The 27,416-nt window shown below is 49.6% G+C and overlaps 1 protein-coding gene and 1 long non-coding RNA gene across 6 annotated transcripts in view; one reads left to right on the forward strand and one right to left on the reverse strand.

Moving 5' to 3' along the window:
* Positions 1–990, reverse strand: part of LOC118026541 — an 8,219-nt gene extending 7,229 nt beyond the window's left edge. Inside the window, exons 1-2 of the long non-coding RNA XR_004683607.1 lie at positions 427–990; positions 58–262 (exon numbers count right to left, since the gene is read on the reverse strand). This is a non-coding gene — a long non-coding RNA (uncharacterized LOC118026541). The remainder of the gene's footprint in view (positions 1–57; positions 263–426) is intronic.
* An 89-nt stretch (positions 991–1,079) lies between these two features.
* SH3BP5L (SH3 binding domain protein 5 like) overlaps positions 1,080–27,416 on the forward strand; it is a 40,674-nt gene continuing 14,337 nt past the window's right edge. Inside the window, exons 1-8 of one of the 5 annotated variants that reach the window (XR_004683605.1) lie at positions 1,080–1,185; positions 1,630–2,238; positions 8,094–8,156; positions 8,322–8,450; positions 9,950–10,111; positions 10,859–11,032; positions 11,583–14,018; positions 25,463–25,517. Coding sequence is in view for 1 of the 5 variants with exons in the window: in XM_035029464.1 (XP_034885355.1) it covers positions 2,056–2,238; positions 8,094–8,156; positions 8,322–8,450; positions 9,950–10,111; positions 10,859–11,032; positions 11,583–12,029 (1,158 nt within the window). In the remaining 4 variants the exon portion in view is untranslated. Of the gene's footprint in view, positions 1,186–1,629; positions 2,239–8,093; positions 8,157–8,321; positions 8,451–9,949; positions 10,112–10,858; positions 11,033–11,582; positions 16,224–25,462; positions 25,518–27,416 lie in introns of those variants that run through there. The other 4 variants (XR_004683603.1, XR_004683604.1, XR_004683606.1 and 1 more) reach the window with 4 other exon arrangements.

The raw sequence follows: 27,416 nt of genomic DNA on the forward strand, positions 1-27,416 counted from the left end.
TCCCGCAGAGCAGGGAGCCCGATGCGGGACTCGATCCCGGGACCCCGAGATCACGACCCCAGCCAAAGACAGACGCGTAACCGACTGAGCCCCCCAGGCGCCCTCAAATCACTTTTAAATGACGATATTCGGCTCTACTTCTTACATTTCTTTGGACGCGGTTTTTCACGCGGTGAGGGAAGGGCGGGAGGAGATCCCAAGGAAGCAAAGGCGACTCCGTCCCTTCGCCTGCTCCACCGCAGCGCAGCTCCTGAGGTGGCTCCTGCAAAAATTAAACCCGAGGCCTCAAGCCTTCCCGTAAGGCTCGCCCGGCAATACCAAGAAGTGACCACGGGCCGTTCGGGTCCTTTCACTGATGCACAAGGCAGGACCACAAGGTCCTCGCGGGCTTTTGAGCACCGAGGTCAGGCGGCCTAGGCTTCTCACCGCTGTTCGCCGGGCAGACGACGCGCTGTGGGCGCCTCGCCGAGGGGCTGGCTCACCGCGACGGCCGGAGGCCCCCAGGAGACACATTGCCTGTCAGAGCCGTCCGCCGAGCCACCGTCGCTGGGGCATCGCTGACTTCCCGGAGGGAGCAGTCACTGCTGAAGACGACCTCCCGTCCTAAGCGCGGAGCAGGCTGGTCTCAAGACTCGACCCGCCGCACCGCCTCCGCGTCGGGAGCCAACAGGCTCACTTCCGGCGCCGCTTCCGACCTCGCGGGCGCGGCCGGAAGTGGCTTTCCGGAAGCCTGCGCGCGGCGCGTAAAGCAAGATGTCAGCGCTCCCTCCGAAGCGATTGTCCCGTCTTCGTTTTATTTCTACCACTTCCCTATCCGCCAGGGAATCTCGACTTCCCTCGCCGATCCAGTGTTTCTCAGCAAACACGCTCATGTTTCAGTTTCATTCTGCTGGGGTGGAAGATGGGCTGGAGGCGATGTACGGCGACGACCCTGAGCGCCGTAGGGCACCATTTTGTACGGAAACCAAAGGCCGGGCGGGGACGAGGTAGTCGGGAACCCAGACGTGGCCCCGCGGACCAGAGAGCGTGTGGGGAGGGGCGAAGGGCAGGGGGGCGGTGTTAGCGGATGATGTATTTCCGCTTCCTCTCGGCAGAGTCGCGTTTGGTTGGACGGGCTTGTTGCGGGGAGGGAGGGGGGAGATTGTTTGCGGTGGAGGAGCTCAGTGTACGGGAGGGTAAACTGAGGTAAGGTTCTGCGTCGCGGGGGGTGGAGGCTTTGCGCCCGGCTGTGTAGGAGGACTGGGGGCAGGGTCTTGGGGGTTGAGGGAGAGCGTGGGGTTGGAGGAGGGAGGCTCAGACGGTCCGCAGGTTTGGAGCGAGGTGGGGCGGGGCTGGGGGCTGCTAGGTGAGCTGCAGAGCTGGGGTCGGGGGTGGGGTGGAGTGGGGGCGCGCGGAAGGAGGGGGAGGGTGGAGAGAGGGCCGGAGCGCGGAGGCAGGTCTGGAAGCGCTGGTCGGGGAGGGGCTGGGACGCGGGAGGTGTAGGACCTGCAGTCCTTGAGGGCTGGGGAGAGTAGTGGCGGTGGGTGTGCTCGGAATGTGCGAGTCCGGAAGGCCGAGGGTTTGGAAGCGTCTGGTGGCCCCGGTATGTTCTGATGCTGCCCGTGTACTTGGCCTTTGTCGCCCGTGCAGCTCCCCGGAGACTGTCGCCCCGCAGCCTCGGTTCGGGCCCAGCCGTCCTCTCCAGCTGCCACCACAGCCTGGAGGCGCCTGCCTCCGCCCTCCCGAATGGTGCTACTCCTCGCAGGCCTCGGCCCGGGATCCCAGCCCCCTTTGCCCCCCGCCTCGGAGCGCTTGCTCCGGGTCGCCCCTGGTGGACTCCCCGTGACGGGCAGGGAAGGACTTCTCCACAGACGAGGCTGTAGCTCCAGGAGCCCCGCCGACGACTGGAATCTTGGCCTCTAATCCAGTGTGAGGTTATTCCTCTGCCCCTTTCCACCCGCCGAGAAGAGAAACCCTTCTTCCTGCTCCCAGAGCCCGGGAAGCCCCAAGCTGGGGCCCTGGTCCCAGCATGTCAGTCCTCTCTTGTGCATAGGGCTGTGCCCTCTCCCCGTTGGCATGGCTGAGTTCAGGCCGGTTCCGGGGGGGCGGGAGACCCCGCAGGGGGAGCTGCGCTCTGCGGTGGTGGAGGATGAAGTCCCTCGGAGCCCAGTCGCAGAGGAGCCCGGAGGAGGCGGGAGCAACAGCAGTGAGGCCAAATTGTCTCCGAGAGAAGAGGAGGAACTGGATCCTCGGATACAGGTGAGAAGACTGAGGGGGAGGGAGAGCCCCGGAGCCCAGATGCCGGTTTTCCTGAAGAGCCGCAGATAAATGAAGGGACTGGGGCAGACAGGGAAAGCGCCTTGTCAGCAAATCGCGGCAGTGTGGTGGGACGAGTGCTGAGAGAGCTGCGTGCGACGCCAGAGCAGAGAAGGGCCGCCTGGGTGCCCGGGCTGGGCTCCCGAAGGCTGAGCTGACAGTGAAGCAACAGATTGGCATCAGATGCGGGGCCTCATTTAGTTCAGTGGGGAGTACAGCTGTTGTACTCCTTTCCGAGTAAGTGAAGGGGCTGTTGGCCCAGGGGTGCGATGTGAGAGGGGTGATTTTGAGATTGGGAGGCAGTTTAAAATCCTCCCCCCCCCCCCCCCCCCCATCAGTGCCTCCTGGGGATGTTCACATCTGTAAAGGGTGACATGTTTCCTGTCTTATAACGGCTCAACAGATGGAGGCCTACAAGGAAATCCGCTGTGTTTCGGGAGTTGTATCCGCCATGGTCAGTCCTTAGTAATACAGATTCCCAGTTCTGAGGATGCTGGTTGTATCCAATGAACGGAAAAGCTGGTTGATTACCTTGGAGTATTTACAGGCTAGTAGTTGTTAGGATGGGCAGGTCTTTGAAGGAGACCTCAGGGCACTGGGTGAAGAGGACAGACACCATTGCGGATGAGATGCATGGTCGGCCAAGGTGGGATTGTAGTGTTTCCGGGCAGTGACCGGGGAAACTACTTGGGCGGGTGAGGGCAGGAAGTTCTTGTGTGTTGGGGGCTGAGTCTGCTGTAAGGTCTGGCAGCATCTCTAAGATTTTGATGTGTAGGTGACTCACACCCCTGTAGGTGAGCAAGAGCATCTCAGGGCTTGCATTCCTGGGCTCCTCTGCCAACAGACCTTTATTAGATTGTTTCTGTGAGTCAAGAAGAAATCAAATCTGATCCTAGTATCCTCCTGCCCTCTTGGTGGGGGTTCCATGGACATTGGGGCAGGGAAACTGTGTCCATGCTTTCGTTGGAGCTGTGGTGAGCCATTCGTTTACTGGCGTGGGTCAATAATTTATTTCTGCCACGTCTCATGGGTGTTGCATTGAAAACAGCTCAGTTTCTCCTGCTAATTCTACAGATTTGTTGTCTGCCGAGGAAGTAAGTTGTAGTGAAAACCACGTTGGCTGAGACTGAAGCAACCTCCAGCCCCATGATTTGTGATTTTCATGCAAGTTATGTAATCTCTGAGCCTCACCTTCATCTGTACAGTGAGGGATTGGTCCAGCTGATTTGCACAGCTCGTCGCTCTGCTCAGACATAGTCCTGATTCTTTTCTGTCGCAACTCTTCTGCTTATCTCTTGGTGAAAGTTTGTAGGTAGTACTTTGGGAAAGAGACCCCTATGTGTTCTGCGGGGAGGAGGGCTGTGTGATGCACTTCATACATCTCATTCCAACGTTCCTTGCTCTGCTCCAGGGGAAAATCTACTGTGGGTGGATTCTTCGCTCAGTCTCTCCTGCTCCTGTGTGTTTTTCCAGTGTGCCCACACAGGCAAAGGCCGCAGTGTGAAGAATCACTCTTATGTTGTGCTGTTCAATAGAGTAGCTGTTAGCCGCATGTGGCTATTTAAGTAAAATCAATTAAAATTAAATAAAAAATAAAAATGCAGTTCTCAGCTGCTGTTGGTGTTGCAGAAGTAGAACATTTCCATCATCAGAGTTCTATAGGATGAGCTCTGTGGGGGTCGGAGAGTACCAAGCAGGCATAAGATTTGCCTTGGATCCAGGGACCTTGCAGTGTTACTGGAGTGAGAGGGACAGGCAGACCCTAGTCTCTTGCTAGACTGGGAGGCACACAGTGGAATGGTATGGGTTATGTAGGGAGGGAAGGTCTTGTTGTAGAGGCCTCCACCTTTGACGGCATCCTCGTGGCTGGGCCAGTGCCCTTTCCTTAGCAGGGCCTTTGCATCTTCTTGCCATGTGGGAGAGGTAGCCCGGTGTGAGGGGCACCTCTCACAGAGAAAGCTGGTAGCATTCAACCCTTCTGCGTTCGGAAGAGGTTGGGGCATGTGTCATCTGAGCTCCCTCCTGGTGTTGACAGTGCACAAGGCCATGTTATTCTGGTAACTGTGTTTCAGTGCTTTAAGTGGATTCTCAGTGTATTTTGTGGGTCTCCACCAACAGATCTGTCATCCACCAGCAGGTTTTAAAAACACCCATTCCTGAGCCATACCAAGACATGTGAATTCTGGTCTTGGTGGGGTGCGAAGTGGATCCAACATGCAGCCGACACGTCTCTACTGAGCCAGGGATACCCCAAAGGCTAGGGACTCCATTCACGTATTTTCTGAAACTCCCAGAAATGGTTGCTCTTAAGGCAAGGCTCTTACTCATGTGGGAAATAGGGTTTCTCGGCAGGCAGTTCGTGTCCCTGTTGTCTGGTGGGATGCCTCTGGAAGTTGGAGGGAAGCCAGCTGGAGGCCAGCTCTGGGCCTTCCCCCCCAGGGAAGGCCACTGGCTTAGTCTCCATGCCTTGACCTCAGCATAGTTCTCTGAGGCCTTCAGGCTGGTCCTCAGCTTTCCGAGAGGGTCCCAGTGGAGGGAAAAAATGAGGGAGGGTGGTGCTAGGATGGGTCTGCGTCTCTTCCCCTGTGACTTTCTCAGTTCCTCTTGTGATGGGCGCATTCATCCTCAGGTGAGTGGTATAGTCACTTACCTCCGCCGTAGACTCTTCAGAGTGACTTGGCAATCTCTTCATCCTCATCCAAAGTATCAGGTTATCTCTCACAGGACAGTCATAGTTCCCATATTTCTCAGTCCTTGGGCCATGGATCACCCTGGCCCTGCATCACCATGGGCTTGTGTCTTTTAATGGCCTGCACAAGGTGGGCAGGAGCATCTGGGCTGAGCATCCATGCCTTTGACTCAGTGGCCTGGCATCTTTGGAATGCGCCCGGTGTGCCCCGGGAAGGTCACCCTCCCTGCTGGTTGCAGGCTCACTGATGGATGATGAGTGCTGACTCAGACTTCATGGTGTTCAAATTCTGTTTCAGCCGAGTGCCTGGAGTCCCTGGTGGAGCAGGCCAAACGGAATGTGTTGCCAACTTCCCAAAACAGAGCCCTGAGTGCTCATTGGCTTCCCGCTCAGCCTTCCCTGGGTCTGCCCCAGCCTGGTTGTCCACCCTGCCCTCTAGCCTGTTCTGTTCCCCGGTCTCCTGGTCCTGTTAGTAAGAGCTTTGCGACTGGGTGGTGGACCTCATCATCAAGAGATTTTAGTTGCTGGAAGTGCTGTGTGGGCGCAAGTTCCCTTACAGAAAGATGAGCCCGCTCCTGCCCTTTGCCGATAGCCGGAGCCCTTCACATCCTTTTTCCAGTGGGGATGATTTATGTAGAGCCATTCATTGCTGTGATGACCTTGTTAGGATCCGGGAGCACTTTGGGCCGTGGAACTGAGTGGGATCCAGTCTTGGACCTTGGTTTGCCCATGGGAATGTTGCAGGATGGCCTTTACTGACCTCCTCTCCTCTAGAATCAGTTTGTTGCCTCCTGAGGCATGCATGTCTTTTTCCTACCAGGACTGTGGTTTTTCTAGGTGATTGTACTCCTGTCTTCTTGAGACATCCATCCAAGATGTCCTTAGTCCTAGGATGGTGGTCACAATAGCAGGAAAGCCAGATTCCTCCTCAGGTCCCAGATCCAGTTTCAGTTCTGCCCCTAATTCCCCGCTTCATTGTTTCTTACCTAGCGAATTTGAATGAGCTGAGAGAGAATATTCTTGCAGGAGCTGCTGAAAGCACCGTTACCTCTTCTCCCAGATAGTCTGAAACCCGCTGCGGTCTAATCAAGCCAGAGGAGACTAGGCTTACAGTGGGAGAGGTTACCTCTCATCCTGACAGGAACTGCCTTTTTTGAGGGCCCTTGGGGAGATTCCATCAACTGAGGGTGATGTCTTGGGTAGGAAGGCTCTGTGAAACCTAGAGCTTCGTGTGTCTGGTGGTGCTGGCTCTGCCCCTGGGCCTCTTCTGGGGTCCTTTGAGCCATGTCATCTGCTTATGGTTCCACAGTGTTTTGTTGTGATCTTATGGTCACTGGGTTGTGTGACTAATGTGCACCAGCTTCTAGACCCCCAGGGTCCAGTGTGGGAGCCACATGCCGTTGGTCAGGTTGAGATGTGCCCTAAGGGTCAAATGCACAAGGATTTCAAAGGCATATGTTAAAAAGAATGTAAAAATGTTTTATAATTTATGTTGTTAACATGTTAAAATTATAATATTTTGGATATTTGGGTTAAATGGAATGTATTGTTAACAATTTAACCTGTTTGCTTTTGCATTTTTTTAAATGGTTGCCAGAAAACTAAAAATTCAATGTGGGGCTCACATATTTTTGTTGGACTGTTCTGCTCTGTAAAATTTAGAGCCAAATTTATGGCCTTCTTAGAGGCAGGGTCTGCATTGTTGTAGGCGCGCATATTTCCGTATCCTTGTTCCTGGTTCTGTTATATGTTTCTTCCTTTCGCTGTAATTTGGGCACAGAGTTTGGTTTCCTGGATTCTTATTTGTTGACTCAAACCTTTTGGGGCTTGAGGAAAGGCACAGAAATAAAAAGACTAAAGGAGGGTCATGTCCTGGATTGTTGGAAGGGCCAGATGAGGTGTGTGGGAGCACTGAGGACAGCATCGCTCACTGCCAGGTGCAGGTCAGGTCTGGGTCATGGGCAGCAAGCAGACAGAGGCTGGGTTCCACTGCCCTGCCCAGGGGTTGCAAGGCCCCTGGGAGAGAATCCCATAGCTGAATGTCCGGTAGTTCACCGGGCATTGCTCCTCCTCAGGAGTGTCCTTGGCAGGGTGGACTCAGGACTTCTCCCTGAAGTTCTCCCTCGCTGCCACAGAATCTGTGTGTGAGGACCTGGGGTCTTGTCAGCCCACTGCCGAAGCAGGCCCAGGGGTCTCTTGAGCCATGTGGTCTTCCCTAGTCTTGACCTTAATTGTCTGTCAGACCCTCATGAGTCTATGTCCTGCATTTGTCCAGTATCTGCCCTGTCCTCTCCCTCCTGGAATATTGCAGCCTCCACTTTTGTCTCCCGGCCCTTGTAAACTTCCCTCATATTGCTCAGATCTGCCTTCCTAAACCACAGACCAGGTGGTGCCACGCTCTGGGAGGCTTCCCCTGCCATTGGGAAAAGTTGCGGTATCCTTTCTCTGTGCCCCAGGCTTTCTGGCTTCTTACCTGACAAGCTGCGCACCTGCTCTCCTTCTGATTCTTGGCCCCTCTCCGTCCCTGGTGCTTTTCTATGTATCCATCAACGCCCTGCCTAGGAGCAAGTACTCTGAGCGTCCTGCCCAGGCAGGTGACCCTGCTGCCCACACCGTGCCCACCTCTTACAGCTGCTTACACTGACGAGGCCCTGCTGCTACTTACAGGGCTGTGAGCTGCCACCTCTTTGTGTTCTAAATTCTGGGGTCTCATGATGCTGAGCTGTGATGAGTATGTAGTAAACGTGTGATGAGTGAGTAGTGTTCTCTGCCAGGAACAGAGACTGTTAGCTCTGAGGAGACTCCTTCTGGCTGGAGTACAAAGAGAAGGTGGCACGGTCTGATGAAGAGGGCAGGCTTGCTGCCACTTTGCTGACAGCATATGTGTCTTCCATTTTCTGAATGTCAATTTCCTCATTGTTACAGTGGGGGTTTAATGACCTGTTGCAGAGGTGGAGTTGTGCGGATTGCAGGAGCCATCCCGCAGAGCCTCCTGCATCTCTTCCCTTCTCTAGTCGTCGGACTTTCCCTCCTTGCATTGCACTCCCACTCCACATGGTTCACATGAGGCTACTTTCCACTGCTGTAATTTTTTGCCCATCTCTGGCAGGAAGAGCTAGAGCACCTGAACCAGGCCAGCGAGGAGATCAACCAGGTGGAGCTGCAGCTGGATGTGAGTGTTCCTCCTCTTCCTCACACCCTTGGGCTGGTCTCGGAGGTGTCTCCTTCTCTCCCTGTTCAATATGGTGGCAGGGGAGGGGGCATGTATGAAAAACAAGAGGGGCTGGGACCCACCCATATGCCTTCCCTCTGCCCTATGTCCCTGTCCCTTTTCCAGGAGGCCAGGACCACCTATCGGAGGATCCTGCAGGAGTCAGCAAGGAAGCTCAACACGCAGGGTTCCCACTTGGGGAGCTGCATCGAGAAGGCCCGGCCTTACTATGAGGCTCGGCGTCTTGCTAAGGAGGTATGGCCAGCTGACATGCATTGCAGAATGGCCGCATGCAGAGCCTGGCCCTGGACTCTTCTGTCTCTGTGTGGAGTGGAAGACAGAACACTTTCTCATTTCCTTTTTCTTTTATGTCTCTTCCCTTTGGTTCATGTCTCTTTTCTTTGCTCATCCCTTCATTCCTTTACCCTTTTCCTCCCCTCTCTTTTTTTTAAAGCACAGATACTGTGGGTTCATTATTGGGAGACTGTAATGTAACTGTAGCTATAAAACAAGAAGAAAACCAAAATCACCGCAAATCCTACCATGTGCGTGTTTCATGTTTTTTGTACCTAGGGTTTGTTTTCGTCAAGTATGGTTAGGTGGCAGACACAGAGACAGCTGCCTTGAAAGAAGAGTTTATTACTTAACATTTCCAAGAAGAAAGGGCATGCCAAACCACGTAGGGGTCAGAAGGCACGTGAGGAGAGCTTGGCTCAGAGCCTTTATTGTGCTTATAATGAATGGGAAGGAATGGGTAAGGCAGGGTAGGCGACATTGAGCAAATTCAGAATTAGAGAGCTTGAATAAATGCGGGCTCTGGGCCATAGCGGTGGTCTCTGTGTTTTGGTACCTGGTCCAGGGGTAACATAGGGCAGGGGAGACATTGGCATGGGGTGTGAGAGTTAGATAAAGGGGGTGGTGGGATTTGGATTGGTTGGTGTGCATTCGATAAGTGTGCTCATAGAGGAGTTTACTGTGTTTAGGACTTAGCCCTAGGAGGGCCGCAAGGCCCCCGAGATGTCAGAGCACCATAAAATATAGAAAATAAAAAACATAGTTAATACAGCACGGATAACCCCTTAATTTTTTTGGTATATATTTTGCCAAAATGAGATGACCTGGTATGTGTTATTTTTATTCCTTTATTTTATTTATATTATGACATGGTTCCATGTCAATGAATACACATCCATGCTGTCATTTTTAAGACCTGCCTAATATTTCCTTACATTATTGTTATTATTCATTTAATCAGTCCCCTCTAACTGAAAACTTGGGTTGGTTTCCATTGTTTTGTTTGGTAAGCATGGCTGTGACGAGTATCTCTGAGCACTTGTCTTCCTTCAGCTTACCTGCTGGACTGGAGTTGATGAAATCAGGGGCGTGCTTTCTGTGAGACGTGGTCCCTGTTGCTCACCACCTTGCAGCTAAAGTGGTGGGGATTTTTCTTTGTTCTCCCTAGGGTAAAAAAGGCCAGCGGCCTTTGTAAGTGCTGATTTCACACACTCACCCTCTAGTGTATCGTTTTCCAGTCTTTGTTTCTACGTTTATTTCTTTTAAGTCCTATCCTTACAAAATATTCTTTATAGAATGTTATTTTTTTGGCACTTATGCTCAGTGCCATTTGGGCAGTGAAGCTGACGTTGCACTGGGCCTTCCTCCTCCTCTTGTCCTCGTCCTCCTAAGTAAGATGGGTCTCCCCGGGCGGGCAGGGGTCCGTGGGGCCCCCCGCCCTGACGGCCCGCTCTTCCCAGGCCCAGCAAGAGACCCAGAAGGCAGCGCTGCGGTACGAGCGGGCGGTGAGCATGCACAACGCCGCCCGGGAGATGGTGTTTGTGGCTGAGCAGGGAGTCATGGCCGACAAGAACCGGCTGGACCCCACGTGGCAAGAGATGCTCAACCACGCCACCTGCAAGGTGAGCCAGGCGGTGCCAGCAGGTCTTCTCGGGTTCGGCTGCTTCCTTTGCTCTCCTTTCATCCCATCACCCTCCTGCCTCATCTCTCTTCTCCACTCCAGCCTTTCCTCAGATTCGATTCTGTTTCAGGCGAAACCTCTTCCTTGCTCTCTGCCCTGTTTGGGCTTTGCTAGTGTATCTTGTGAATTGTAGTTTGTGTATCATTTCTCAGCTACTCAAAGGAGAGTGGGGAGTGGGAGGACCCTGCTATCAGCTGCAGTCTGCCACCTTCACCTTGTATAGACGTTAGTCCATTGGGGTCGTTACAACAAAATAATGTAGACTGGGTGGCTTAACAGCAGTTTATTTCTCACAGTTGTGCAGGCTAGGAAGTCCAAGCTCAGGTGCAGGCCGGTTTGGTATCTGGTGGCGAGGGCCTGCTTCCTGCTTCCTAGACAGCTGGCGGTCTTTTCACCGTGTCCTCATGAGGTAGAAGGGGGTGCGTGGGAGCTCTGCAGGACCTTTTATGAGGGCGCTTATCCCATTGAGACTGCCCCCCCCCCCCCCCCCATAACCTGATCACCTCTCAGAGGGCCCACATCCAATGCCATCACCTTAGGGGTTAGGATTTCAAATAGGAATTTTGGGGGGATACAAACATTTAGTCTCTAGCAGCAAATGCCAGCTCCTGAAGGATGGTCATGTCTCGAGGGGCAGAAGCGTGGGTCCTCAGTGAGTGATGTGTGTCTTCTGCCCCGTCTGGGCCAGGTGAACGAAGCGGAGGAGGAGCGGCTTCGTGGTGAGCGGGAGCATCAGCGGGTGACTCGGCTGTGCCAGCAGGCTGAAGCTCGGGTCCAAGCCCTGCAGAAGACGCTCCGGCGGGCCATTGGAAAGAGCCGCCCCTACTTTGAGCTCAAGGCCCAGTTCAGCCAGATTCTGGAGGTAGGGGAGTAGTGGGAGAGGGGGACGGTATGTGAACCAGGCAGGAGGGGGGCAGGGATGGAGAGTGAAGGCAGTTCAAGGGATGCCTCTCTGGGCCATCTGCCAAACCAGTGTGGTGGGACAGGTGCTTGGAATGACCCACAGGAGTGGGAGTTGGGCTTGGAGAATAGGTACTGGCGGAGAATGGAATTGAAAGGAGGGAAATGAGAAGAAGTGGGAATCGGGAAACCAGGGAGAATGGGGACAAGGAACTGGCCAGCCAGGGGAAGGGAACAGTGGGGAGAGGAGGAGTGGGTGGGAATGAAGACCTGGGGGGAAGGTCTTAGAGGTCAGGCTTAGGTGAGGAGCAGGGCAGGATGGCTGGGGAAGAGGAATCAAAGAGGAGGAGTGAAGGGGGGGCTGGGCTGGGCGGGGTGGAGCCCCGCGGGTTTGGGTTGGCTGGTCTGCGAAAGGAGGCACTGTGCAGAGTGCTGGTGAGGTTGAAGGGACTTGGCTCCAGGAGCCATGGAGCTGCCTGTTGGATCGCCTCACTCTGTTCCTCTCTCTGCAGGAGCACAAGGCCAAGGTGACGGAGCTGGAGCAGCAAGTGGCCCAGGCCAAGACCCGCTATTCAGTTGCCCTGCGCAACCTGGAGCAGATCAGCGAGCAGATTCATGCCCGGCGCCGGGGCCAGCCCCCTCATGGCCCAGGCCAGCGGCGCTCCTCCCCCGTGGGGGCAGAGGCTGGGCCTGATGGTGGGGAGGACGGGGACAGTGGGATCATTGAGGGGGCTGAAGGCGGGGGCCTGGAGGAGGGCAGTAGCCTGGGGCCTGGGCCTGCCCCGGACACAGACACACTTAGCCTGCTGAGCCTGCGCACGGTGGCCTCGGACCTGCAGAAGTGTGACTCGGTGGAGCACCTGCGGGGCCTCTCAGACCACACCAGTCTGGACGGCCAGGAGCTGGGCTCCCGGGGCGGGGGCCGGGGGGGCCGCCACCAGCGAAGCATCAGCCTGTAGTCCACGCTCAGGGTGGCTTGTTCTCTTCAGCACCACTGGCCCGTGTAGGGCCAGACAGGCTCCAAGCTACCTCTCCTCAGGTCCTCGCTTCCCTTGGAGAGGTCAGGTTGGCCCTTGTCTCTGGTGGATTTCTCCCTGTCCCTGCCCTCCCAGTTCCCTCCTTGCAGGTGGCAGCTCTCTTTGCCTTACCCCTTCAGAAGGCTTCTCTCTGGCTCTCACGTTTGCCCTCTCCCTGCTAGCTCCTCATGGCCTGATGCCGTTTGCTGCCCCCTTTCTGCTTTCCTTCCATCTGTCTGGCTTTCCCCTCAGGGAACTTGGTCTAGAAGGCACAGGGAAGCCCGTCAGAGATGCTGGGTCCTGGCCTCTTGGCCCCCTAGCTCGAGGAAATAGGTGTCCCTTCCACCTCCCCATGTCCCGAGGGGGTCTAGGGATGCTACAGAGCTCTTCTGGCAGCCCTGTGCTCTAGGCCTCTGTCCCAGCCTGCCCATCTGGAACCTGTAAAATGCACTGTAGGACTGTGTGCCTCTGGAAAACACTACTGATCCCTACAGTGCTCCCTCCTCATGATCGAAGCCACTTTGCTGTGTCCCGCAAAGCAGGACTGGAAGGGTACCAGTGTCAGAGAAGGTGAAACGCAACCGCACTGTCAGCAAAGAGGACCCCACGCATTCCAAATAGGCTCCCATGTGCATGGTGTTTCCCCCAGCCGGGCTGGGCCGTTAACATTGCTAAGGTGCTCGTGGGTCTCTAACAGGGTCCATGTTGGGAGTTGGACATGTAATGAGGTCCTGATGGTTGAGGCCCTCGCCATTCCTGCTGCAGAGTTGGGTTTACTTTTTCTGGGTAGAGGATGTTGAGCTGAATCTCAGCACCCTCCTGCAGGGTGGAGTTAGGGAATTTGGTGCTCAGTTGCTCTCCCTCTCTCTTTCCCAAACCAAACGATACCTACTCCAGGATCCCTAGGGGGAAATGCTCAAGTTTGGCTGCAGAGCCTTCTCTGATGCAGGGAGGGGTTGCCCTGGGTGAGGGGACCCACCCTCCATGGGGAGCAGCTCTGGGGGTTTGGTGGTGCTCTGGGCTATTTGGGGGGAAGGGTGGGGAAGCCACGCCAGATCTGGGTGCCTTGGGAGAACTGGTCCTTCCTGCCTTCCCACCCTGAGAGGCCTGAGAGCTGGACTCCGGGCAGGATCGCTTGTGCCTAGGGCACTGTGCTGCTCTGGTCAACTGGGAGGAGTGGGCTTCCACGTGGAGGGTGTCTCCCTCTGCCAAGGTGGTCACTATGAGAACCACTGGGTTTGAGGTGGCCATGGTGGAGGGAAGAAAGGGAGGGAGGACGTGGGCCTGTGTGTGTGCGTGTGCTGGGGGAGTGCGTGTGTGAGTGTGAGTGTGCGAGAGAGAGAAGGGTATGCCCCTGATTTTATTTAAATAAAATAGTTTATGTAACAGTAATGTTTGCTGTGCCTGTCAGGGGAGGGAGGAAGAGAAGGGCAGAGTGTGTGTGGGGGGCTCTTTTGCTGGGGGAGTCAGGGCAGGGGAGATGTCCCCTCCTCCCACCTGCCAGGCAAGGAGGGGTCTGCAGGGTGGGGAGGACATTGTCAGCCACTGGTGGTCTAGGAAAGATGGGGGTGCCAATCCTGGGTGTGTCGACGTAGGCGTGAAGGAAGGGGAGGGACGAGAGTAGGGTTGTAAGAGACTTAAACTTCAGGTAGAATTTTTGCCTCCTGCAATGTTGGGACGTACTTATACTAAGTTTTTTTTTGTTGTCTATCTAAAATTTAATATAGATGAAAGGTGACACTCAAATCACGACTTAACCTGTTGTGGGGTGCAAAGGATTTGAGTGTGTTTGGACCCACAGCCTGTGAAATATCTAGTGGAATCAGGTCGGGGAGGGATGAGAACTTCAGGAGCCGTGGACGTGTAGAGTGAAAGCTTTGGATTGAGCACCGTCAGCCTCAGCCCCAGAGGTGCGCCTACATTTCGAGCCAGGTGAGGAGGGGGTCAGCCAAGGGTTGGAGAAGGCACTGCAGGGAGGAGGGCAGGAGACCCACCGGAAACTTGATGGGGAATGGGTGTCCTGAAGGCCCTTGGGCAGAGCGGAGGCCAGAAGTTGGGATGGAAGGGCAGAGCAGTGACCCCGGTGATCTCAGATGGCAGATGGGCCATCGGGAGCCGCTGTGTCCTGAACATGCACTGCAGGTACGGTCCAGGTGTGACACTGCCTTTCCCAGCCTGGCCTTTTTTTTTTTTAACCAATTTATTTTTCTCACACTTCCAGAGGATAAGTCCAAGGTCAAGCTGTCAGTAGGACTCGTGCCTTCTGAGGGTTGTAAGGGAAGGATCGGTTCCAGGTCTCTCTCCTTGCAGATGTGTCTTCTCCCAGTGCCTTCATCTGTATCTTCCCTGTGTACGTGTCTGTGTTCACATTTCTCTCTTACAAGGATACCAGTCCTATAGGATCAGGGTTCACCCAAATGACCTCATTTTACCTTAGTCACCTCTGCGAGGACCCTATCTCCAACTACAGTCATGTTCTGACTACGTTACAACTTCAGCATATGAATTCCGAGGGAGACACAGTTCAGTTCATAACAGCAAAAAAGACAGTCATCCCTCTAAACAATGTAAATGGTATCTGATCCTGTTCTTCCCATTGCAACACCACTGGACTTAATCTACCATTTTGCTTATCGGAATGCCCTTCAACTGACCTCTCTTCCCAATTGAGAAATAAAGTGTGGTAAGGCAGATGGGTGCCAAAATATTCCCTTTATTACTGGAAAAGTTGTTAATGAGAATGCATGGTCTGTGTCCTTGGACAAGTAGGCTTTCTGAGATGACACCCCAGGGTCATCCTTCCCTGCCCAGTCCTGCAAGTCTCTTGGTGTGAAGGAGCCCCAGAAAAGAAGGGCTGGCTGTGCCCACCCAGTTCTCACCAAATCACCTACGAGATAAGAGTGGAGAGCTGGCAGGACAGTTGAGCTAATGGTGCTGCTTCCATGTGGAAGAAAACAGCCACGGCAAATATGCCCCCCCCATCCTAACAATAGTGTCTTGTACTTACCCAGTGTGTCTTGTGCCAGGCATGTGAATTTACCCGTTCCCACGACAGCCTTATGAGGTAGGTAGCACGATGACTGTTTTCACAGATGAGAATACAGGCATTGTGGGGATGCCTAGTTTGCCCCCAGCCTTGTAGAAGTGAATGGAGACATTTGGACTTGAGTCCACAGGGACCAGAGGTGAGAAAGTGGCGTGGGCGTAGTCACCCTTAGGAAGTTTTACTGGGGAGGGGAGCTGAGAAATATCAGGAGGCTCAAGGAATTTTGTTTTAAAATGAACAAGAGATGGTCAAATTGGGGGGCGGGGTGTCTCATTTTCCCCATTCCTGTATGATGTCGTAACACTGAGTAGTAAGTTCTTCTGAACTATGTCCTCTCCAAGTGAGCAGTTGGGCCTCAGTCTCCCCAGCACTTAATACATGCCCGACACTTAAATATTCAGTAAACATGCTTTTGCATCTCCCTCCTCCCCCCAGTCCAAATCTGTGCCAGGTTACTTTGTTAGACCCTGGTTGGGAGGTCAGCATCTGTATCCACAGCCCTATGATCACATCTCCACATCTCCAGGGGACTGTTCTCAAATTTCTCTAACCTCCAATTTTACCACCTCTAGGTGCGCCTACCACTACGCCAGGTCAGGGGGTGTTAGCCACAGTGAACCGTATTAGTGGCTTCCAGATGCGGTGAGCTTCAATTAGGAGGCCTCCTTCTGTCTAGTGTTAGGGAAGGAGGCCTTTTTATAAAGGTCCCAGTGAGGTTTGGGGGAGTCACCCTTTGCCTCCGTGTGCGGAGCGAAGGCGGGCTTCTCAGGATGTCACGGTCCTGCCTTGTCGGCAGAGGGCAGCAGGCACCAGAACGGCGATGGAGAGCAATCTGAGTCGGCTGGGTCCTGGTCCTGATTTTCCTGCAAGCCTGTGAGGTTTGCCTCCTTCACACTTGGCAGGTGGTCCTGGGAGCCTGGGGTGGAGGGGGGGGGGGTAGGAAATGGGGTGTATGCATCAGAGTCCAACCCTGCCTGTCCCCACCTGGGCTTCTTGCATCGCTCATGTGCTCGGGATGGTCTGTCGTGTGTGAAAACTGCTTCAGGTGTGGGGGGGCACCAGGGTCATTTGAGGCCAGATGTTCTGCGCTTTTTTTTTTTTTTTTAAGATTTTCTTTATTTATTTGACAGAGAAGAGTTATTGAGAGCAGGAACACAAGCAGGGGGAGAGGGAGAGGGAGAAGCAGGCTTCCCGCCAAGCAGGGAGCCCGATACGGGGCTTGATCCCAGGACCCTGGAATCATGACGTGAGCCGAGGGCAGATGCTTAACGGCTGAGCCACCCAGGCGCCCCATGTTCTGTGCTTCTTGATGCCCTATTCTCCTCAGAACTCACCTCCTTCCTTGTCCTCCTTAGTGCCCTGTCCCTCTACCCTGCCTCAGCCTCCTTGCACATTGCCCTCTTGGGAAGTCCCTTTGGCTGCCCTCTACCACCACTTCTGAGCCTTGGTTTTCCACTCTGTCCACCATCCCTGGGCCCTAGGCTGTGACACTGCACTGTACCCTGAATTAAGGGAACCAGGGGACCATTTCGCTGGCTGGCAGAAGGAGGTGTAGTTTGTTAAATATTTAGCAGGATCCTAGAGTTGCAAACACTGTGGTAGGACTTGTTACGAATACCAGAAAGTATAATAATCGTGGGTTGGACATCGAGTTAAGGAACACAGGTGGATAAAGGTAACAGGTGATACAGGGCAGTAAACATGTTTATTTTTTAAAAAAGATTTATTTATTTGAGAGAGAGCAGGGGGTAGGGGCAGAGGGAGAGAGAGAATCTAGGCAGAGTCCCCACTGAGCATGGAGCCTGACTTGGGGCTCTAATCTCACAACCCTGAGATCATGACCTGAGCTGAAACCAAGAGTTGGACACTTAACTGACTGAGCCACCCTGGTGCCCCAGACAAATCGATGTTTAAGAGGGCTGCAGTCAAGGAGAGGTCTGGGAGGTTAGGAAACAGAACCGAGGGCTTTGAGCAGGGAACTGCTCTCTGAAGCTCTGGACCAGTCCCTGTCCTCAGGCTGGAGAGTAGTGGTAAGAATCTTCCTCTTACACTCCCTTCTACCAGTCCTCTTGCCCCCATGCCTTACTCTTCTGAAATTGTCCCAAGCTTCTCTGGTCAGGGCCTGTGGCCCACCTGTCTTGGTATTCTCAGGGTGAGGCACAGGGCACTTTTCACCAGACATCTGTCCATTGACTTGCTTATACTTGTCCTACTCTTGGCACAACTTTTCTCCCTGCTTAACCTGCTAGACTTCTGCCTGTGGTTTGAGGCCCAGCTCATGTGGCCTTGGGCCAAATCCCCAGGGTTCCAGTGACTTCTTGTAGGACTGGCTCAGTGTCACTCCTGGTGTCATCCCTGACTCCACCTCACTCAACAGCTAACCTGGTACAATAGATGTTCTACAAAATAGAGTGACCATACATCATGTATGGTCTAAACTGGGACACTTGAGTGTGAAAGGGGGCAGATGCAACCCAGGACTGACCATGCTGTCCTGAGAGAGCCGTCATTGGCCTGCCTCTGCCACGCAGGGCTGTGTGCATATGGATGAGGCACTTAGCTCCTCTGGGCTTTGGTGTTCCAGTCTTCAAGAAGGGGGTTCCAGACTGGGTAAATAACATCTTAGCTTATCAAAAGCACTAAAATGATATGGCTGGTGGAGGAGGTTGGGGCCTGTGAGAGGTGTTTTGGTGAAGGCTGTGAGATGGTGGATGTGTTTGTAGAAAGTTATGGGGTCAGAGCACGAGAACTCCAAATCCAGGGTTGGTTAGGGCCCAGACTGGAGGCAGTAAAGAGCTGCTAGACATTTCTGCTTTGGACATGGGGTGATGTCGAAGAACTTGGGCAGTGATGTTTCCTTCCTCAGAGTGGGCAGGTGGTTATCACCCATAGTGGAGATACACCAGCTGACTTATTCATCAACACCGTTGGGAGGAGGGGTATAAAAATAAGTTTCTTCCCCATTTGAGACAAGAACATTTTGATCTAGGATGGAATGGAAATTAGTACTGTGAAGTTTGTAAAGAGCAGACCGTTCATCCTTTCCCAGCCGCTGTGGTGTCCTTCTTGGGCACCTTGTCCTTTTTCCTCTCTCCTTGTGATTTCTGCAATAACATGCTAAATAGGGTCTTCTCCACACCCAACAGGGCCTGTCCTCCTGCGGTGAGGCAGGAACTCTTACAGGGGTTGGGAGACTGAGAGAGGAGTGGAGGAAATAGTAGAAGTTGAGGGTTTCCTGGTATGAGGCTCCTTGAGCTGCAGGACTCTCAGAGGTTGCTGCTGGTTAGGGGAGAATGAGCATCTCTCATTTAAAGTAACCCCTTCCTTCTAACCTCAGTGGTACTGTTGTGGTTTCAGCCTCCCACTCTCCTTGGAGAGGGAGGCCAGAAGCGCACCTGCCTGTGCACCACAGGGTGGAAGTATGAAGTTTCTGTTCTCCCATTTGGGCTTTCTCCAGCTGATCTTTACCCAACCACTTGGCCTTCCTCCAGCTAATCTTTACCCAACCACCAATTCCACTTTGGACATGATTTTCTAAGCCCCTCGATCACAAACTCTTCCTTCTTTTTCAAACAGTTGGCATTTAATGGACGAGACTGTATAAAGCTACCCAGTTGGAAGGGGGGCCTGCCAATAACAAGAGAGGACATGAGGCCTTAGTATGGTTTCCTTTAGAGAGGGGAAGCTATGTCTTCATGGCACCAACAAAAACAAATGCAAAGTTTAAAAAAAAATGCAACCAGGTATATTCATGTGCCACTTCGGATCTGCTCTTTATTTATTTATTTATTTCTGAATTGAATTAGTTTTTCTTATATTTCTTATATTTTTTAAAAGACACATCCAGGGAGAAAGTGACAAGACAAGAAGGCGGAATCTCGAAGATAGGCAAATTGATCTGGAAGCATAAAAAGGTGGGGGAGGGATGAGAGAAAACACTCTGTAACTAGAGGAGCCACAAGAATTGGAGAAAGTGAAAGAAGTGGAGAAGAGAGGAAGAGAGACATGAAGATATATGTAGTCATCTGGAGGGAAGGACCTGAGATAGGAAGAGGAAAATCCAGGTCACTGAGCTAGTAGCAGAAATGGTGTTCAGAGGTACCTGGGCATTGATAGAGTCCAGGTCAAATTTTATAGCTCTCCCTTATCTTGACCTATCTCAAGGTTGCTAGGTGTGGGCCTCACATGTGTCAGAATAGCTAAAATTAACAACACAGGAGATAACAGACTTTGGTGAGGATGCAGAGAAAGGGGAAGCATCTTACACTGTTTGTGGGAATGCAAACTGGAGCAGCCACTCAGGGAAACAATATGGAGGTTCCTCAAAAGGTGAAAAATATAACTACCCTACAATTCAGGATTTACACTACTAGGTATTTATCCAAAGGACACAAGCATACTGATTTGAAGGGGCACATGCATCCCAATGTTTATAGCAGCGATGTCCACAATAGCCAAACTATGGAAAGAGCCAAGATGTCCATCGACAGATGAATGGATAAAGAAGATGTGGCATACATATATAATGGAATATTACTCAGCCACCAAAAAGAATGAAATTTTGCCATTTGCAATGATGTGAATGGAGCTAAAGAGTATTATGCTAAGCAAAATAAGAGAAAGACAAATACCATATGATTTCATTCATATGTGGAATTCAAGGGGCGCCTGGGTGGCTCAGTTGGTTGAGCGACTGCCTTCAGCTCAAGTCATGATCCCAGGGTCCTGGGATTGAGCCCCACATCGGGCTCTCTGCTCGGCGAGGAGCCTGCTTCTCCCTCTCCCACTCCCCCTGCTTGTGTTCCCTCTCTCGCTGTCTTTCTCTCTGTCAAATAAATAAAATCTTAAAAAAACCCACAAAAAACAGATGAACATATGAGAGGGGGAAAAGAAATGAGAAGGAGGCAAACCATAAGAGATTCTTAACTACAGAGAACAAAAAAGGGTTGAGGAGGGAGGTGGGTGGGGATGGGCTAAATGGGTGATGGGTATTAAGGAGGCACTTGGGATGAACAGTGGGTGTTTTATGTAAGTGGTGAATCACTACCCCTGAAACCAATATTATACTATATGTTAATTGACTAGAATTTAAATAAAAACGTGAAACAACCCCCCCACCACAACAAACAAACAAAAAAAGATTGCTAGGTGTGGGGCTATTCCTGGAGTTGCTGAATTCTGCAGCTGACTGCCAGCTAGAGGTTTATGGCTCTGATGTCAGGGAAAAATCACTGATAAATCTTGTTTCAGACATGCCCCACCCTCTGTTGGCTCCAACAGTGTTTGTTATCTAATAATAAGAACCCATATCCTGTGAGCTGTTAAGAAATGAAATTCAGCTGTGTAAAGTTTAAAGACCTTATTGGCTTTACTCAATGATTCATGAATGGGGCAGTATTCCAACTGGCAGATAGAAAGGAGCTCTGAGGAACTGTACAAAATGAAAGAATTTTATAGAGCAGGACAAGGAAGCTATACTAACAAAAAATGGATTGGTTGTGGCAACGTCACCTTCTTTAGGGGATGGCAGGGATCTGTCCTGAGGATTACCTCCCTAGTGCTGAACAGGTAATTCCTGATTGGCCTGGTTTAAGATTCCATTCTTGGGAGAGGCTGAAAGTGCTCTTTTTAAAAAAAAAAATTTTTTTTTATTCTTATGTTAATCCCCATACATTACATCATTAGTTTTAGATGAAGTGTTCCATGATTCATTGTTTGTGCATAACACCCAGTGCTCAATGCAGAATGTGCCCTCCTCAGTACCCACCACCAGGCTAACCCATTCTCCCACCCCCCTCCCCTCCAGAACCCTGTTTGTTTTTCAGAGTCCATCGTCTCTCATGGTTTGTCTACTCCTCCGATTTCCCCCGCTTCATTCTTCCCCTCCCGCTACCTTCTTCTTCTTCTTTTTTTTTTCTTAACATATATTGCATTATTTGTTTCAGAGGTACAGATCTGAGATTCAACAGTCTTGCACAATTCACAGCGCTTACCAGAGCACATACCCTCCCCAGTGTCTATCACCCAGTCATCCCATCCCTCCCACCCCACCCCCCACTCCAGCAACCCTCAGTTTGTTTCCTGCGATTAAGAATTCCTCATATCAGTGAGGTCATATGATACATGTCTTTCTCTGTTTGACTTATTTCGCTCAACATAATACCCTCCAGTTCCATCCACATCGTTGCAAATGGCAAGATCTCATTCCTTTTGGTGGCTGCATAATATTCCATTGTATATATATATACCACGTCTTCTTTATCCATTCATCTGTCGATGGACATCTTGGCTCTTTCCACAGTTTGGCTATTGTGGGCATTGCTGCTATAAACATCGGGGTGCACGTACCCCTTCAGATCCCTACTTTTGTATCTTTGGGGTAAATACTCAGTAGTGCAATTGATGGATCATATGGTAGCTCTATTTTCAACTTTTTGAGGAACCTCCATACAGTTTTCCAGAGTGGCTGCACCAGCTTGCATTCCCACCAACAGTGTAGGAGGGTTCCCCTTTCTCCGCATCCCCGCCAACATCTGTCGTTTCCTGACTTGTTAATTTTAGCCATTCTGACTGGTGTGAGGTGGTATCTCATTGAGGTTTTGATTTCAATTTCCCTGATGCCAAGTGGTGTTGAGCACTATTTCATGTGTCTGTTGGCCATTTGGATGTCTTCTTTGCAGAAATGTCTGTTCATGTCTTCTGCCCATTTCTTGATTGGATTTTTTGTTCTTTGGGTGTTGAGTTTGATGAGTTCTTTATATATTTTGGATACTAGCCCTTTATCTGATATGTCATTTGCAAATATCTTCTCCCATTCTGTCGGTTGTCTTTCGGTTTTGTTGACTGTTTCCTTTGCTTTGCAAAAGCTTTTTATCTTGATGAAGTCCCAATAGTTCATTTTTGCCCTTGCTTCCCTTGCCTTTGGCGATGTTTCTAGGAAGAAGTTGCTTCGGCTGAGGTCAAAGAGGTTGCTGCCTGTGTTCTCCTTTAGGATTTTGATGGACTCCTATCTCACATTGAGGTCTTTCAACCATTTGGAGTCTATTTTTGTGTGTGGTTAAGGAAATGGTCCAGTTTCATTCTTCTGCATGTGGCTATCCAATTTTCCCAACACCATTTGTTGAAGAGACTGTCTTTGTTCCATTGGACATTCTTTCCTGCTTTGTCAAAGATGAGTTGACCATAGAGTTGAGGGTCCATTTCTGGGCTCTCCATTCTGTTGCATTGATCTATGTGTCTGTTTTTGTGCCAGTACCATGCTGTCTTGATGATGACAGCTTTGTAATAGAGCTGCAAGTCCGGAATTGTGATGCCGCCGGCTTTGCTTTTCTTTTTCAACATTCCTCTGGCTCTTTGGGGTCTTTTCTGGTTCCATACAAATTTTAGGATTATTTGTTCCATTTCTTTGAAAAAAGTGGATGGTATTTTGATGGGGATTGCATTGAATGTGTAGATTGCTCTAGGTAGCATTGACATCTTCACAATATTTGTTCTTCCAATCCATGAGCATGGAACGTTTTTCCATTTCTTTGTGTCTTCCTCTATTTCTTTCATGAGTATTTTATAGTTTTCTGAGTAAAAATCCTTTGTCTCTTTGGTTAGATTTATTCCTAGGTATCTTATGGTTTTGGGTGCAATTGTAAATGGGATCGACTCCTTAATTTCTCTTTCTTCTGTCTTGTTGTTGGTGTATAGGAATGCCACTGACTTCTGTGCATTGATTTTATATCCTGCCACTTGACTGAATTCCTGTATGAGTTCTAGCAGTTTTGGGCTGGAGTCTTTGGAGTTTTCCACATAAAGTATCATATCATCTGCAAAGAGTGAGAGTTTGACTTCTTCTTTGCCAATTTGGATGCCTTTGAATTCTTTTTGTTGTCTGATTGCTGTGGCTAGGACTTCCAATACTATGTTGAATAGCCGTGGTGATAGTGGACATCCCTGCCGCGTTCCTGACCTTAGGGGGAAAGCTCTCAGTTTTTCCCCATTGAGAATGATATTCGCTGTAGGTTTTTCATAGATCGCTTTTATGATATTGAGGTATGTACCCTCGATCCCTATACTCTGAAGAGTTTTGATCAAGAAACGATGCTGTACTTTGTCAAAAGCTTTTTCTGCATCTATTGAGAGGATCATATGATTCTTGTTCTTTCTTTTGTTAATGTATTGTATCACATTGATTGATTTCCGGATGTTGAACCAACGTTGCAGCCCAGGGATAAATCCCACTTGGTCGTGGTGAATAATCCTTTTAATGTACTGTTGGATCCTATTGGCTAGTATTTTGGTGAGAATTTTTGCATCCCTGTTCATCAGGGATGTTGGTCTGTAATTCTCCTTTTTGATGGGGTCTTTGTCTGGTTTTGGGATCAAGGTAATGGTGGCCTCATAAAATGAGTTTGGAAGTTTTCCTTCCATTTCTATTTTTTGGAATAGTTTCAGAAGAATAGGTTTTAATTCTTCTTGAAATGTTTGGTAGAATTCCCCTGGGAAGCCATCTGGCCCTGGGCTTTTGTTTTTTGGGAGATTTGTGATGACTGCTTCAATTTCCTTAGTGGTTATAGGTCTGTTCACGTTCTATTTCATCCTGGTTCAGTTTTGGTAGTTGATACATCTCTAGGAATGCCTCCATTTTTTCCAGGTTATCTAATTTGCTGGCATAGAGTTGCTCATAATATGTTCTTATAATTGTTTGTATTTCTTTGGTGTTGGTTGTGATCTCTCCTCTTTCATTCATGATTTTGTTGATTTGGGTCATTTCTCTTCTCTTTTTGATAAGTCTGGCCAGGGGTTTATCAATCTTCTTAATTCTTTCAAAGAACCAGCTGCTAGTTTTGTTGATCTGTTCTACTATTCTTTTAGTTTCTATTTCATTGATTTCTGCTCTGATCTTTATTATTTCTCTTCTCCTGCTGGGTTTAGGCTTTATTTGCTGTTCTTTCTCCAGCTCCTTTAGGTGTAGGGTTAGGTTGTGTACTTGAGACCTGAAAGTGCTCTTAAGTAGTGAGTTTCACTTTGCTAATATGGGGACTAACATAAGTGACTATTTTGGGTGTCTTATTTTATTTTTAACAATTACCCCCTTAACTGAGAGATGTGATCAAAATTTAAGGCCTTAGTGCCACTCCCAGCTACTTTGCTGAAGTTCTCACAGTTTTTGCTGATCCTCTCTGTTCTGTATTCATAGGCCTTGACTTCTTTTTGCTGAATCTCTGTGGTGTTCATAGGTCACGATTTCAGGTTAACATTTTTAAAATCAGTCATTTTCTTCATTCATTTTCTGACATTCCAGCTTTAGAGAGATCATTTGTTTGGTGGCTAGTGGTGGTGAACATGAGTATAAAGCTTTTGAGAGAATACAATGTGCCAGGGAGACTATATGATTATTATAAGCAGGATAATTCCCAATGCCTGGGGTGCACTTTAGAGCCCTGGTCCCCAGGACTCGAATTAAGATCAATTAAGTCAAAGAAAGACCCCACTGAAGGAGTCACTTTCTTAAGCCAAGTGACCTTATGTAGCTAAGTTTTAACTTCCCAGAAGCATTCATTTGGCTGCAGCTGGTGGTGGTGGCACCTTCTTGCTCAACTCAAAGATAGTCAGGAACTGTCCTATCATCAGGAACTGTTTTGGCCAGAGTCTAAGGAATTTGGTTGGGCAGTGATTGCTTTAACGGTATCTGCAGTGATAACATAAATTGAGGAGAAGTTACCAATGAGGTGTCTCAGTTTGATTGTGGACAGTTAGTGGCACAATTAATTAACCTAAAAGGCATTGCCCAGTTATGTGCCAGTCAACGAGGTGTTCATAGGCCAAAGGAGAATGAAAACCACCCAAGACAAGGATAAATCCTGTTGGGAACAAACCATTCCCACTGAGGTGGCACTATTAATAGATTTGTTCACAACAGATATGGTCATTAAAGCCAGGAGTTAGTTACTTTTCAGCACATGCCTGGGAGTGCGAATTTACTATAATTTGTGTGGGTATTTGGGTCTAACTGGTCAAGTACAACAGTTATAGTTGGAGAAATGTAATACCGAAGCACTGGGGGCCCTGGCCATAAAAGTCAAGTCCTGTAAGTGACTTATAAGAGGGGTTGACTGTAGTTTATGGTGACATTGAGGGTAGAAGAAAAATTGGTCACAGGGAGGACCAGGGGATCTCTAGCATCACAGACAGATCTCAGGTGGTTTTTGTTTGCTTTTAATTGAAGTGTAATTAACATATAGTGTTATATTAGTTTCAGGTGTACAATATCAGTATATTGTACAGTTCTATACATTTCTCAGTGCTCATCAAGATAAGTGTACATTTTTTTTTTTTTAAGATTTTTATTTGTCAGAAAGAAAGCGAGAGAACAGAAGCAGGGGGAGTGGCAGGCAGCGGGAGAAGCAGGCCCTGCTGAACAAGGAGCCTGATGCAGGACTCGATCCCAGGACCCTGGGATCATGACCTGAGCTGAAAGCAGACACTTAACTGACTGAACCACCTAGGTGTCCCAAGGTAAGTGTACTCTTAGTTCCCTTGATCTATTTCACCCATTCTCTCATCCACTTCCCCTCTGACAGCCACAAGTTTGTTCTCTGTATTTAACAGTCTGTTTTTTTGTTTGTCTTGTTTTCCTTTGTTCATTTGTTTCATTTCTTAAATTCTACATATGAGTGAAATCATATGGTATTTGTCTTTCTCTGACTTATTGTACTTAGCATTATACCTGCTAGGTCTATCCATGTTGCTGCAAATGGCAAGATTTCATTCTTTTTATGGCTGAGTAATATTCCATTGTATTTGTGTGTGTGTGTGTATAAAAACCACACTCCACATCTTTATCCATTCATCTATGGGCTGCTTCCATACCCTGGTTATTGTAAATAATGTTGCAAAAACATAGGGGTACATATAGACAGATTGGAATTTTTGATGACAAATCCAGCAGCCTGAAAAGTTACCATCTTTAGCAGGCCTGGGAGATATGCACAATGGCCTTATCATTCCAAGCCAGAGTGGAATGTCAGAGTAAAGGAAAGAAAGAAAAGAAGAAAGGATGTCATGATTTTTTTTGTTTGTTTATTTGTTTTTATTGAGAGAGAGAAAAAGCGTGAAAGTGGGGAGGAGCAGAGGGAGAGGGAGAGAGAGAACCTAAAGCAGATTCCATGCTGCGTGTGGAGCTTGACATGCGGCTCAAACTCACAACTCAGATCATGACTTGAGCTAAAATCAAGAGTTGGACACATCGGGGTGCATGTATCCCTTTGAATCTGTATTTTTGTATCCTTTGGGTAAATACCTTGTAGTGCAATTGCTGAATCACACATAGGGTAGTTTTATTTTTAACTTTTTGAGGAACCCCCATACTGTTTTCCAGAGTGGCTGCACCCATTTGCACTCCCACCAACAGTGTAAGAGGGCTCCCCTTTTTCTGTATCCTTGCCAACATCTGTTGTTTCCTGTGTTATTAACCTTAGCCATTCTGAAAGGTGTGAAATGACATCTCATTTTGGTTTCAATTTGTATTTCCCTGATGAGGGATGTGGAGCATTTTTTCATGTGTCTATTAGCCATCTGGATGTCTTCTTTGGAAAAGTGTCTATTCGTGTCTTCTGTCCATTTCTTAACTGAATTATTTGTTTTTTGGGTGTTGAGTTTGATAAGTTCTTTATAGATTTTGGATGCTATCCCTTTAAATATTCTATTTTTTTAAAATAAATTTTATTTGAGAGAGAGTGAAAGCGAGAGAGATCACAGAGGGAGAGGGAGAAGCAGACTAGCCACTGAGTGGAGAATCCAATGCGGGGCTCGATCCCAGGACTCTGAGATCATGACTTGAGCTGAAGGCAGACGCTTAACTGATTGAGCCACCCAGGTGCCCCATTGGATACTAACTCTTTATCTGATATGTCATTTGCAAATATCTTCTCCCATTCTGTAGACTTCCTTTTAGTTTGTTGATTGTTTCCTTCAGTGTGCAGAAGTTTTTTTATCTTGATAAAGTCCTAATAGTTCATTTTTGATTTGTTTCCCTTGCCTTTGGAGACGTGTCTAGCAAGAGGTTGCTGTGGCCGAGGTTGAAGAGGTTGCTGCCTCTGTTCTCCTCTAGAATTTTGATGGAGTCCTGTCTCACATTTAGGTCTTTCATCCATTTTCAATTTTTGTGTATGGTGTAAGAAAGTGGTCCAGTTTCATTCTTCTGCATGTTGCTGTCCTGGTTTCTGAACACCATTTGTTGAAGAGATTGTCTTTTATCCACTGGATATTCTTTCCTACCTTGTCAAGATTAATTG

The sequence above is a fragment of the Mirounga leonina genome, unplaced genomic scaffold, assembly GCF_011800145.1.
Source record: "Mirounga leonina isolate KUSES-001 unplaced genomic scaffold, KU_Mleo_1.0 Mir_239, whole genome shotgun sequence".
NCBI classification, from domain to species: Eukaryota; Metazoa; Chordata; class Mammalia; order Carnivora; family Phocidae; genus Mirounga; species Mirounga leonina.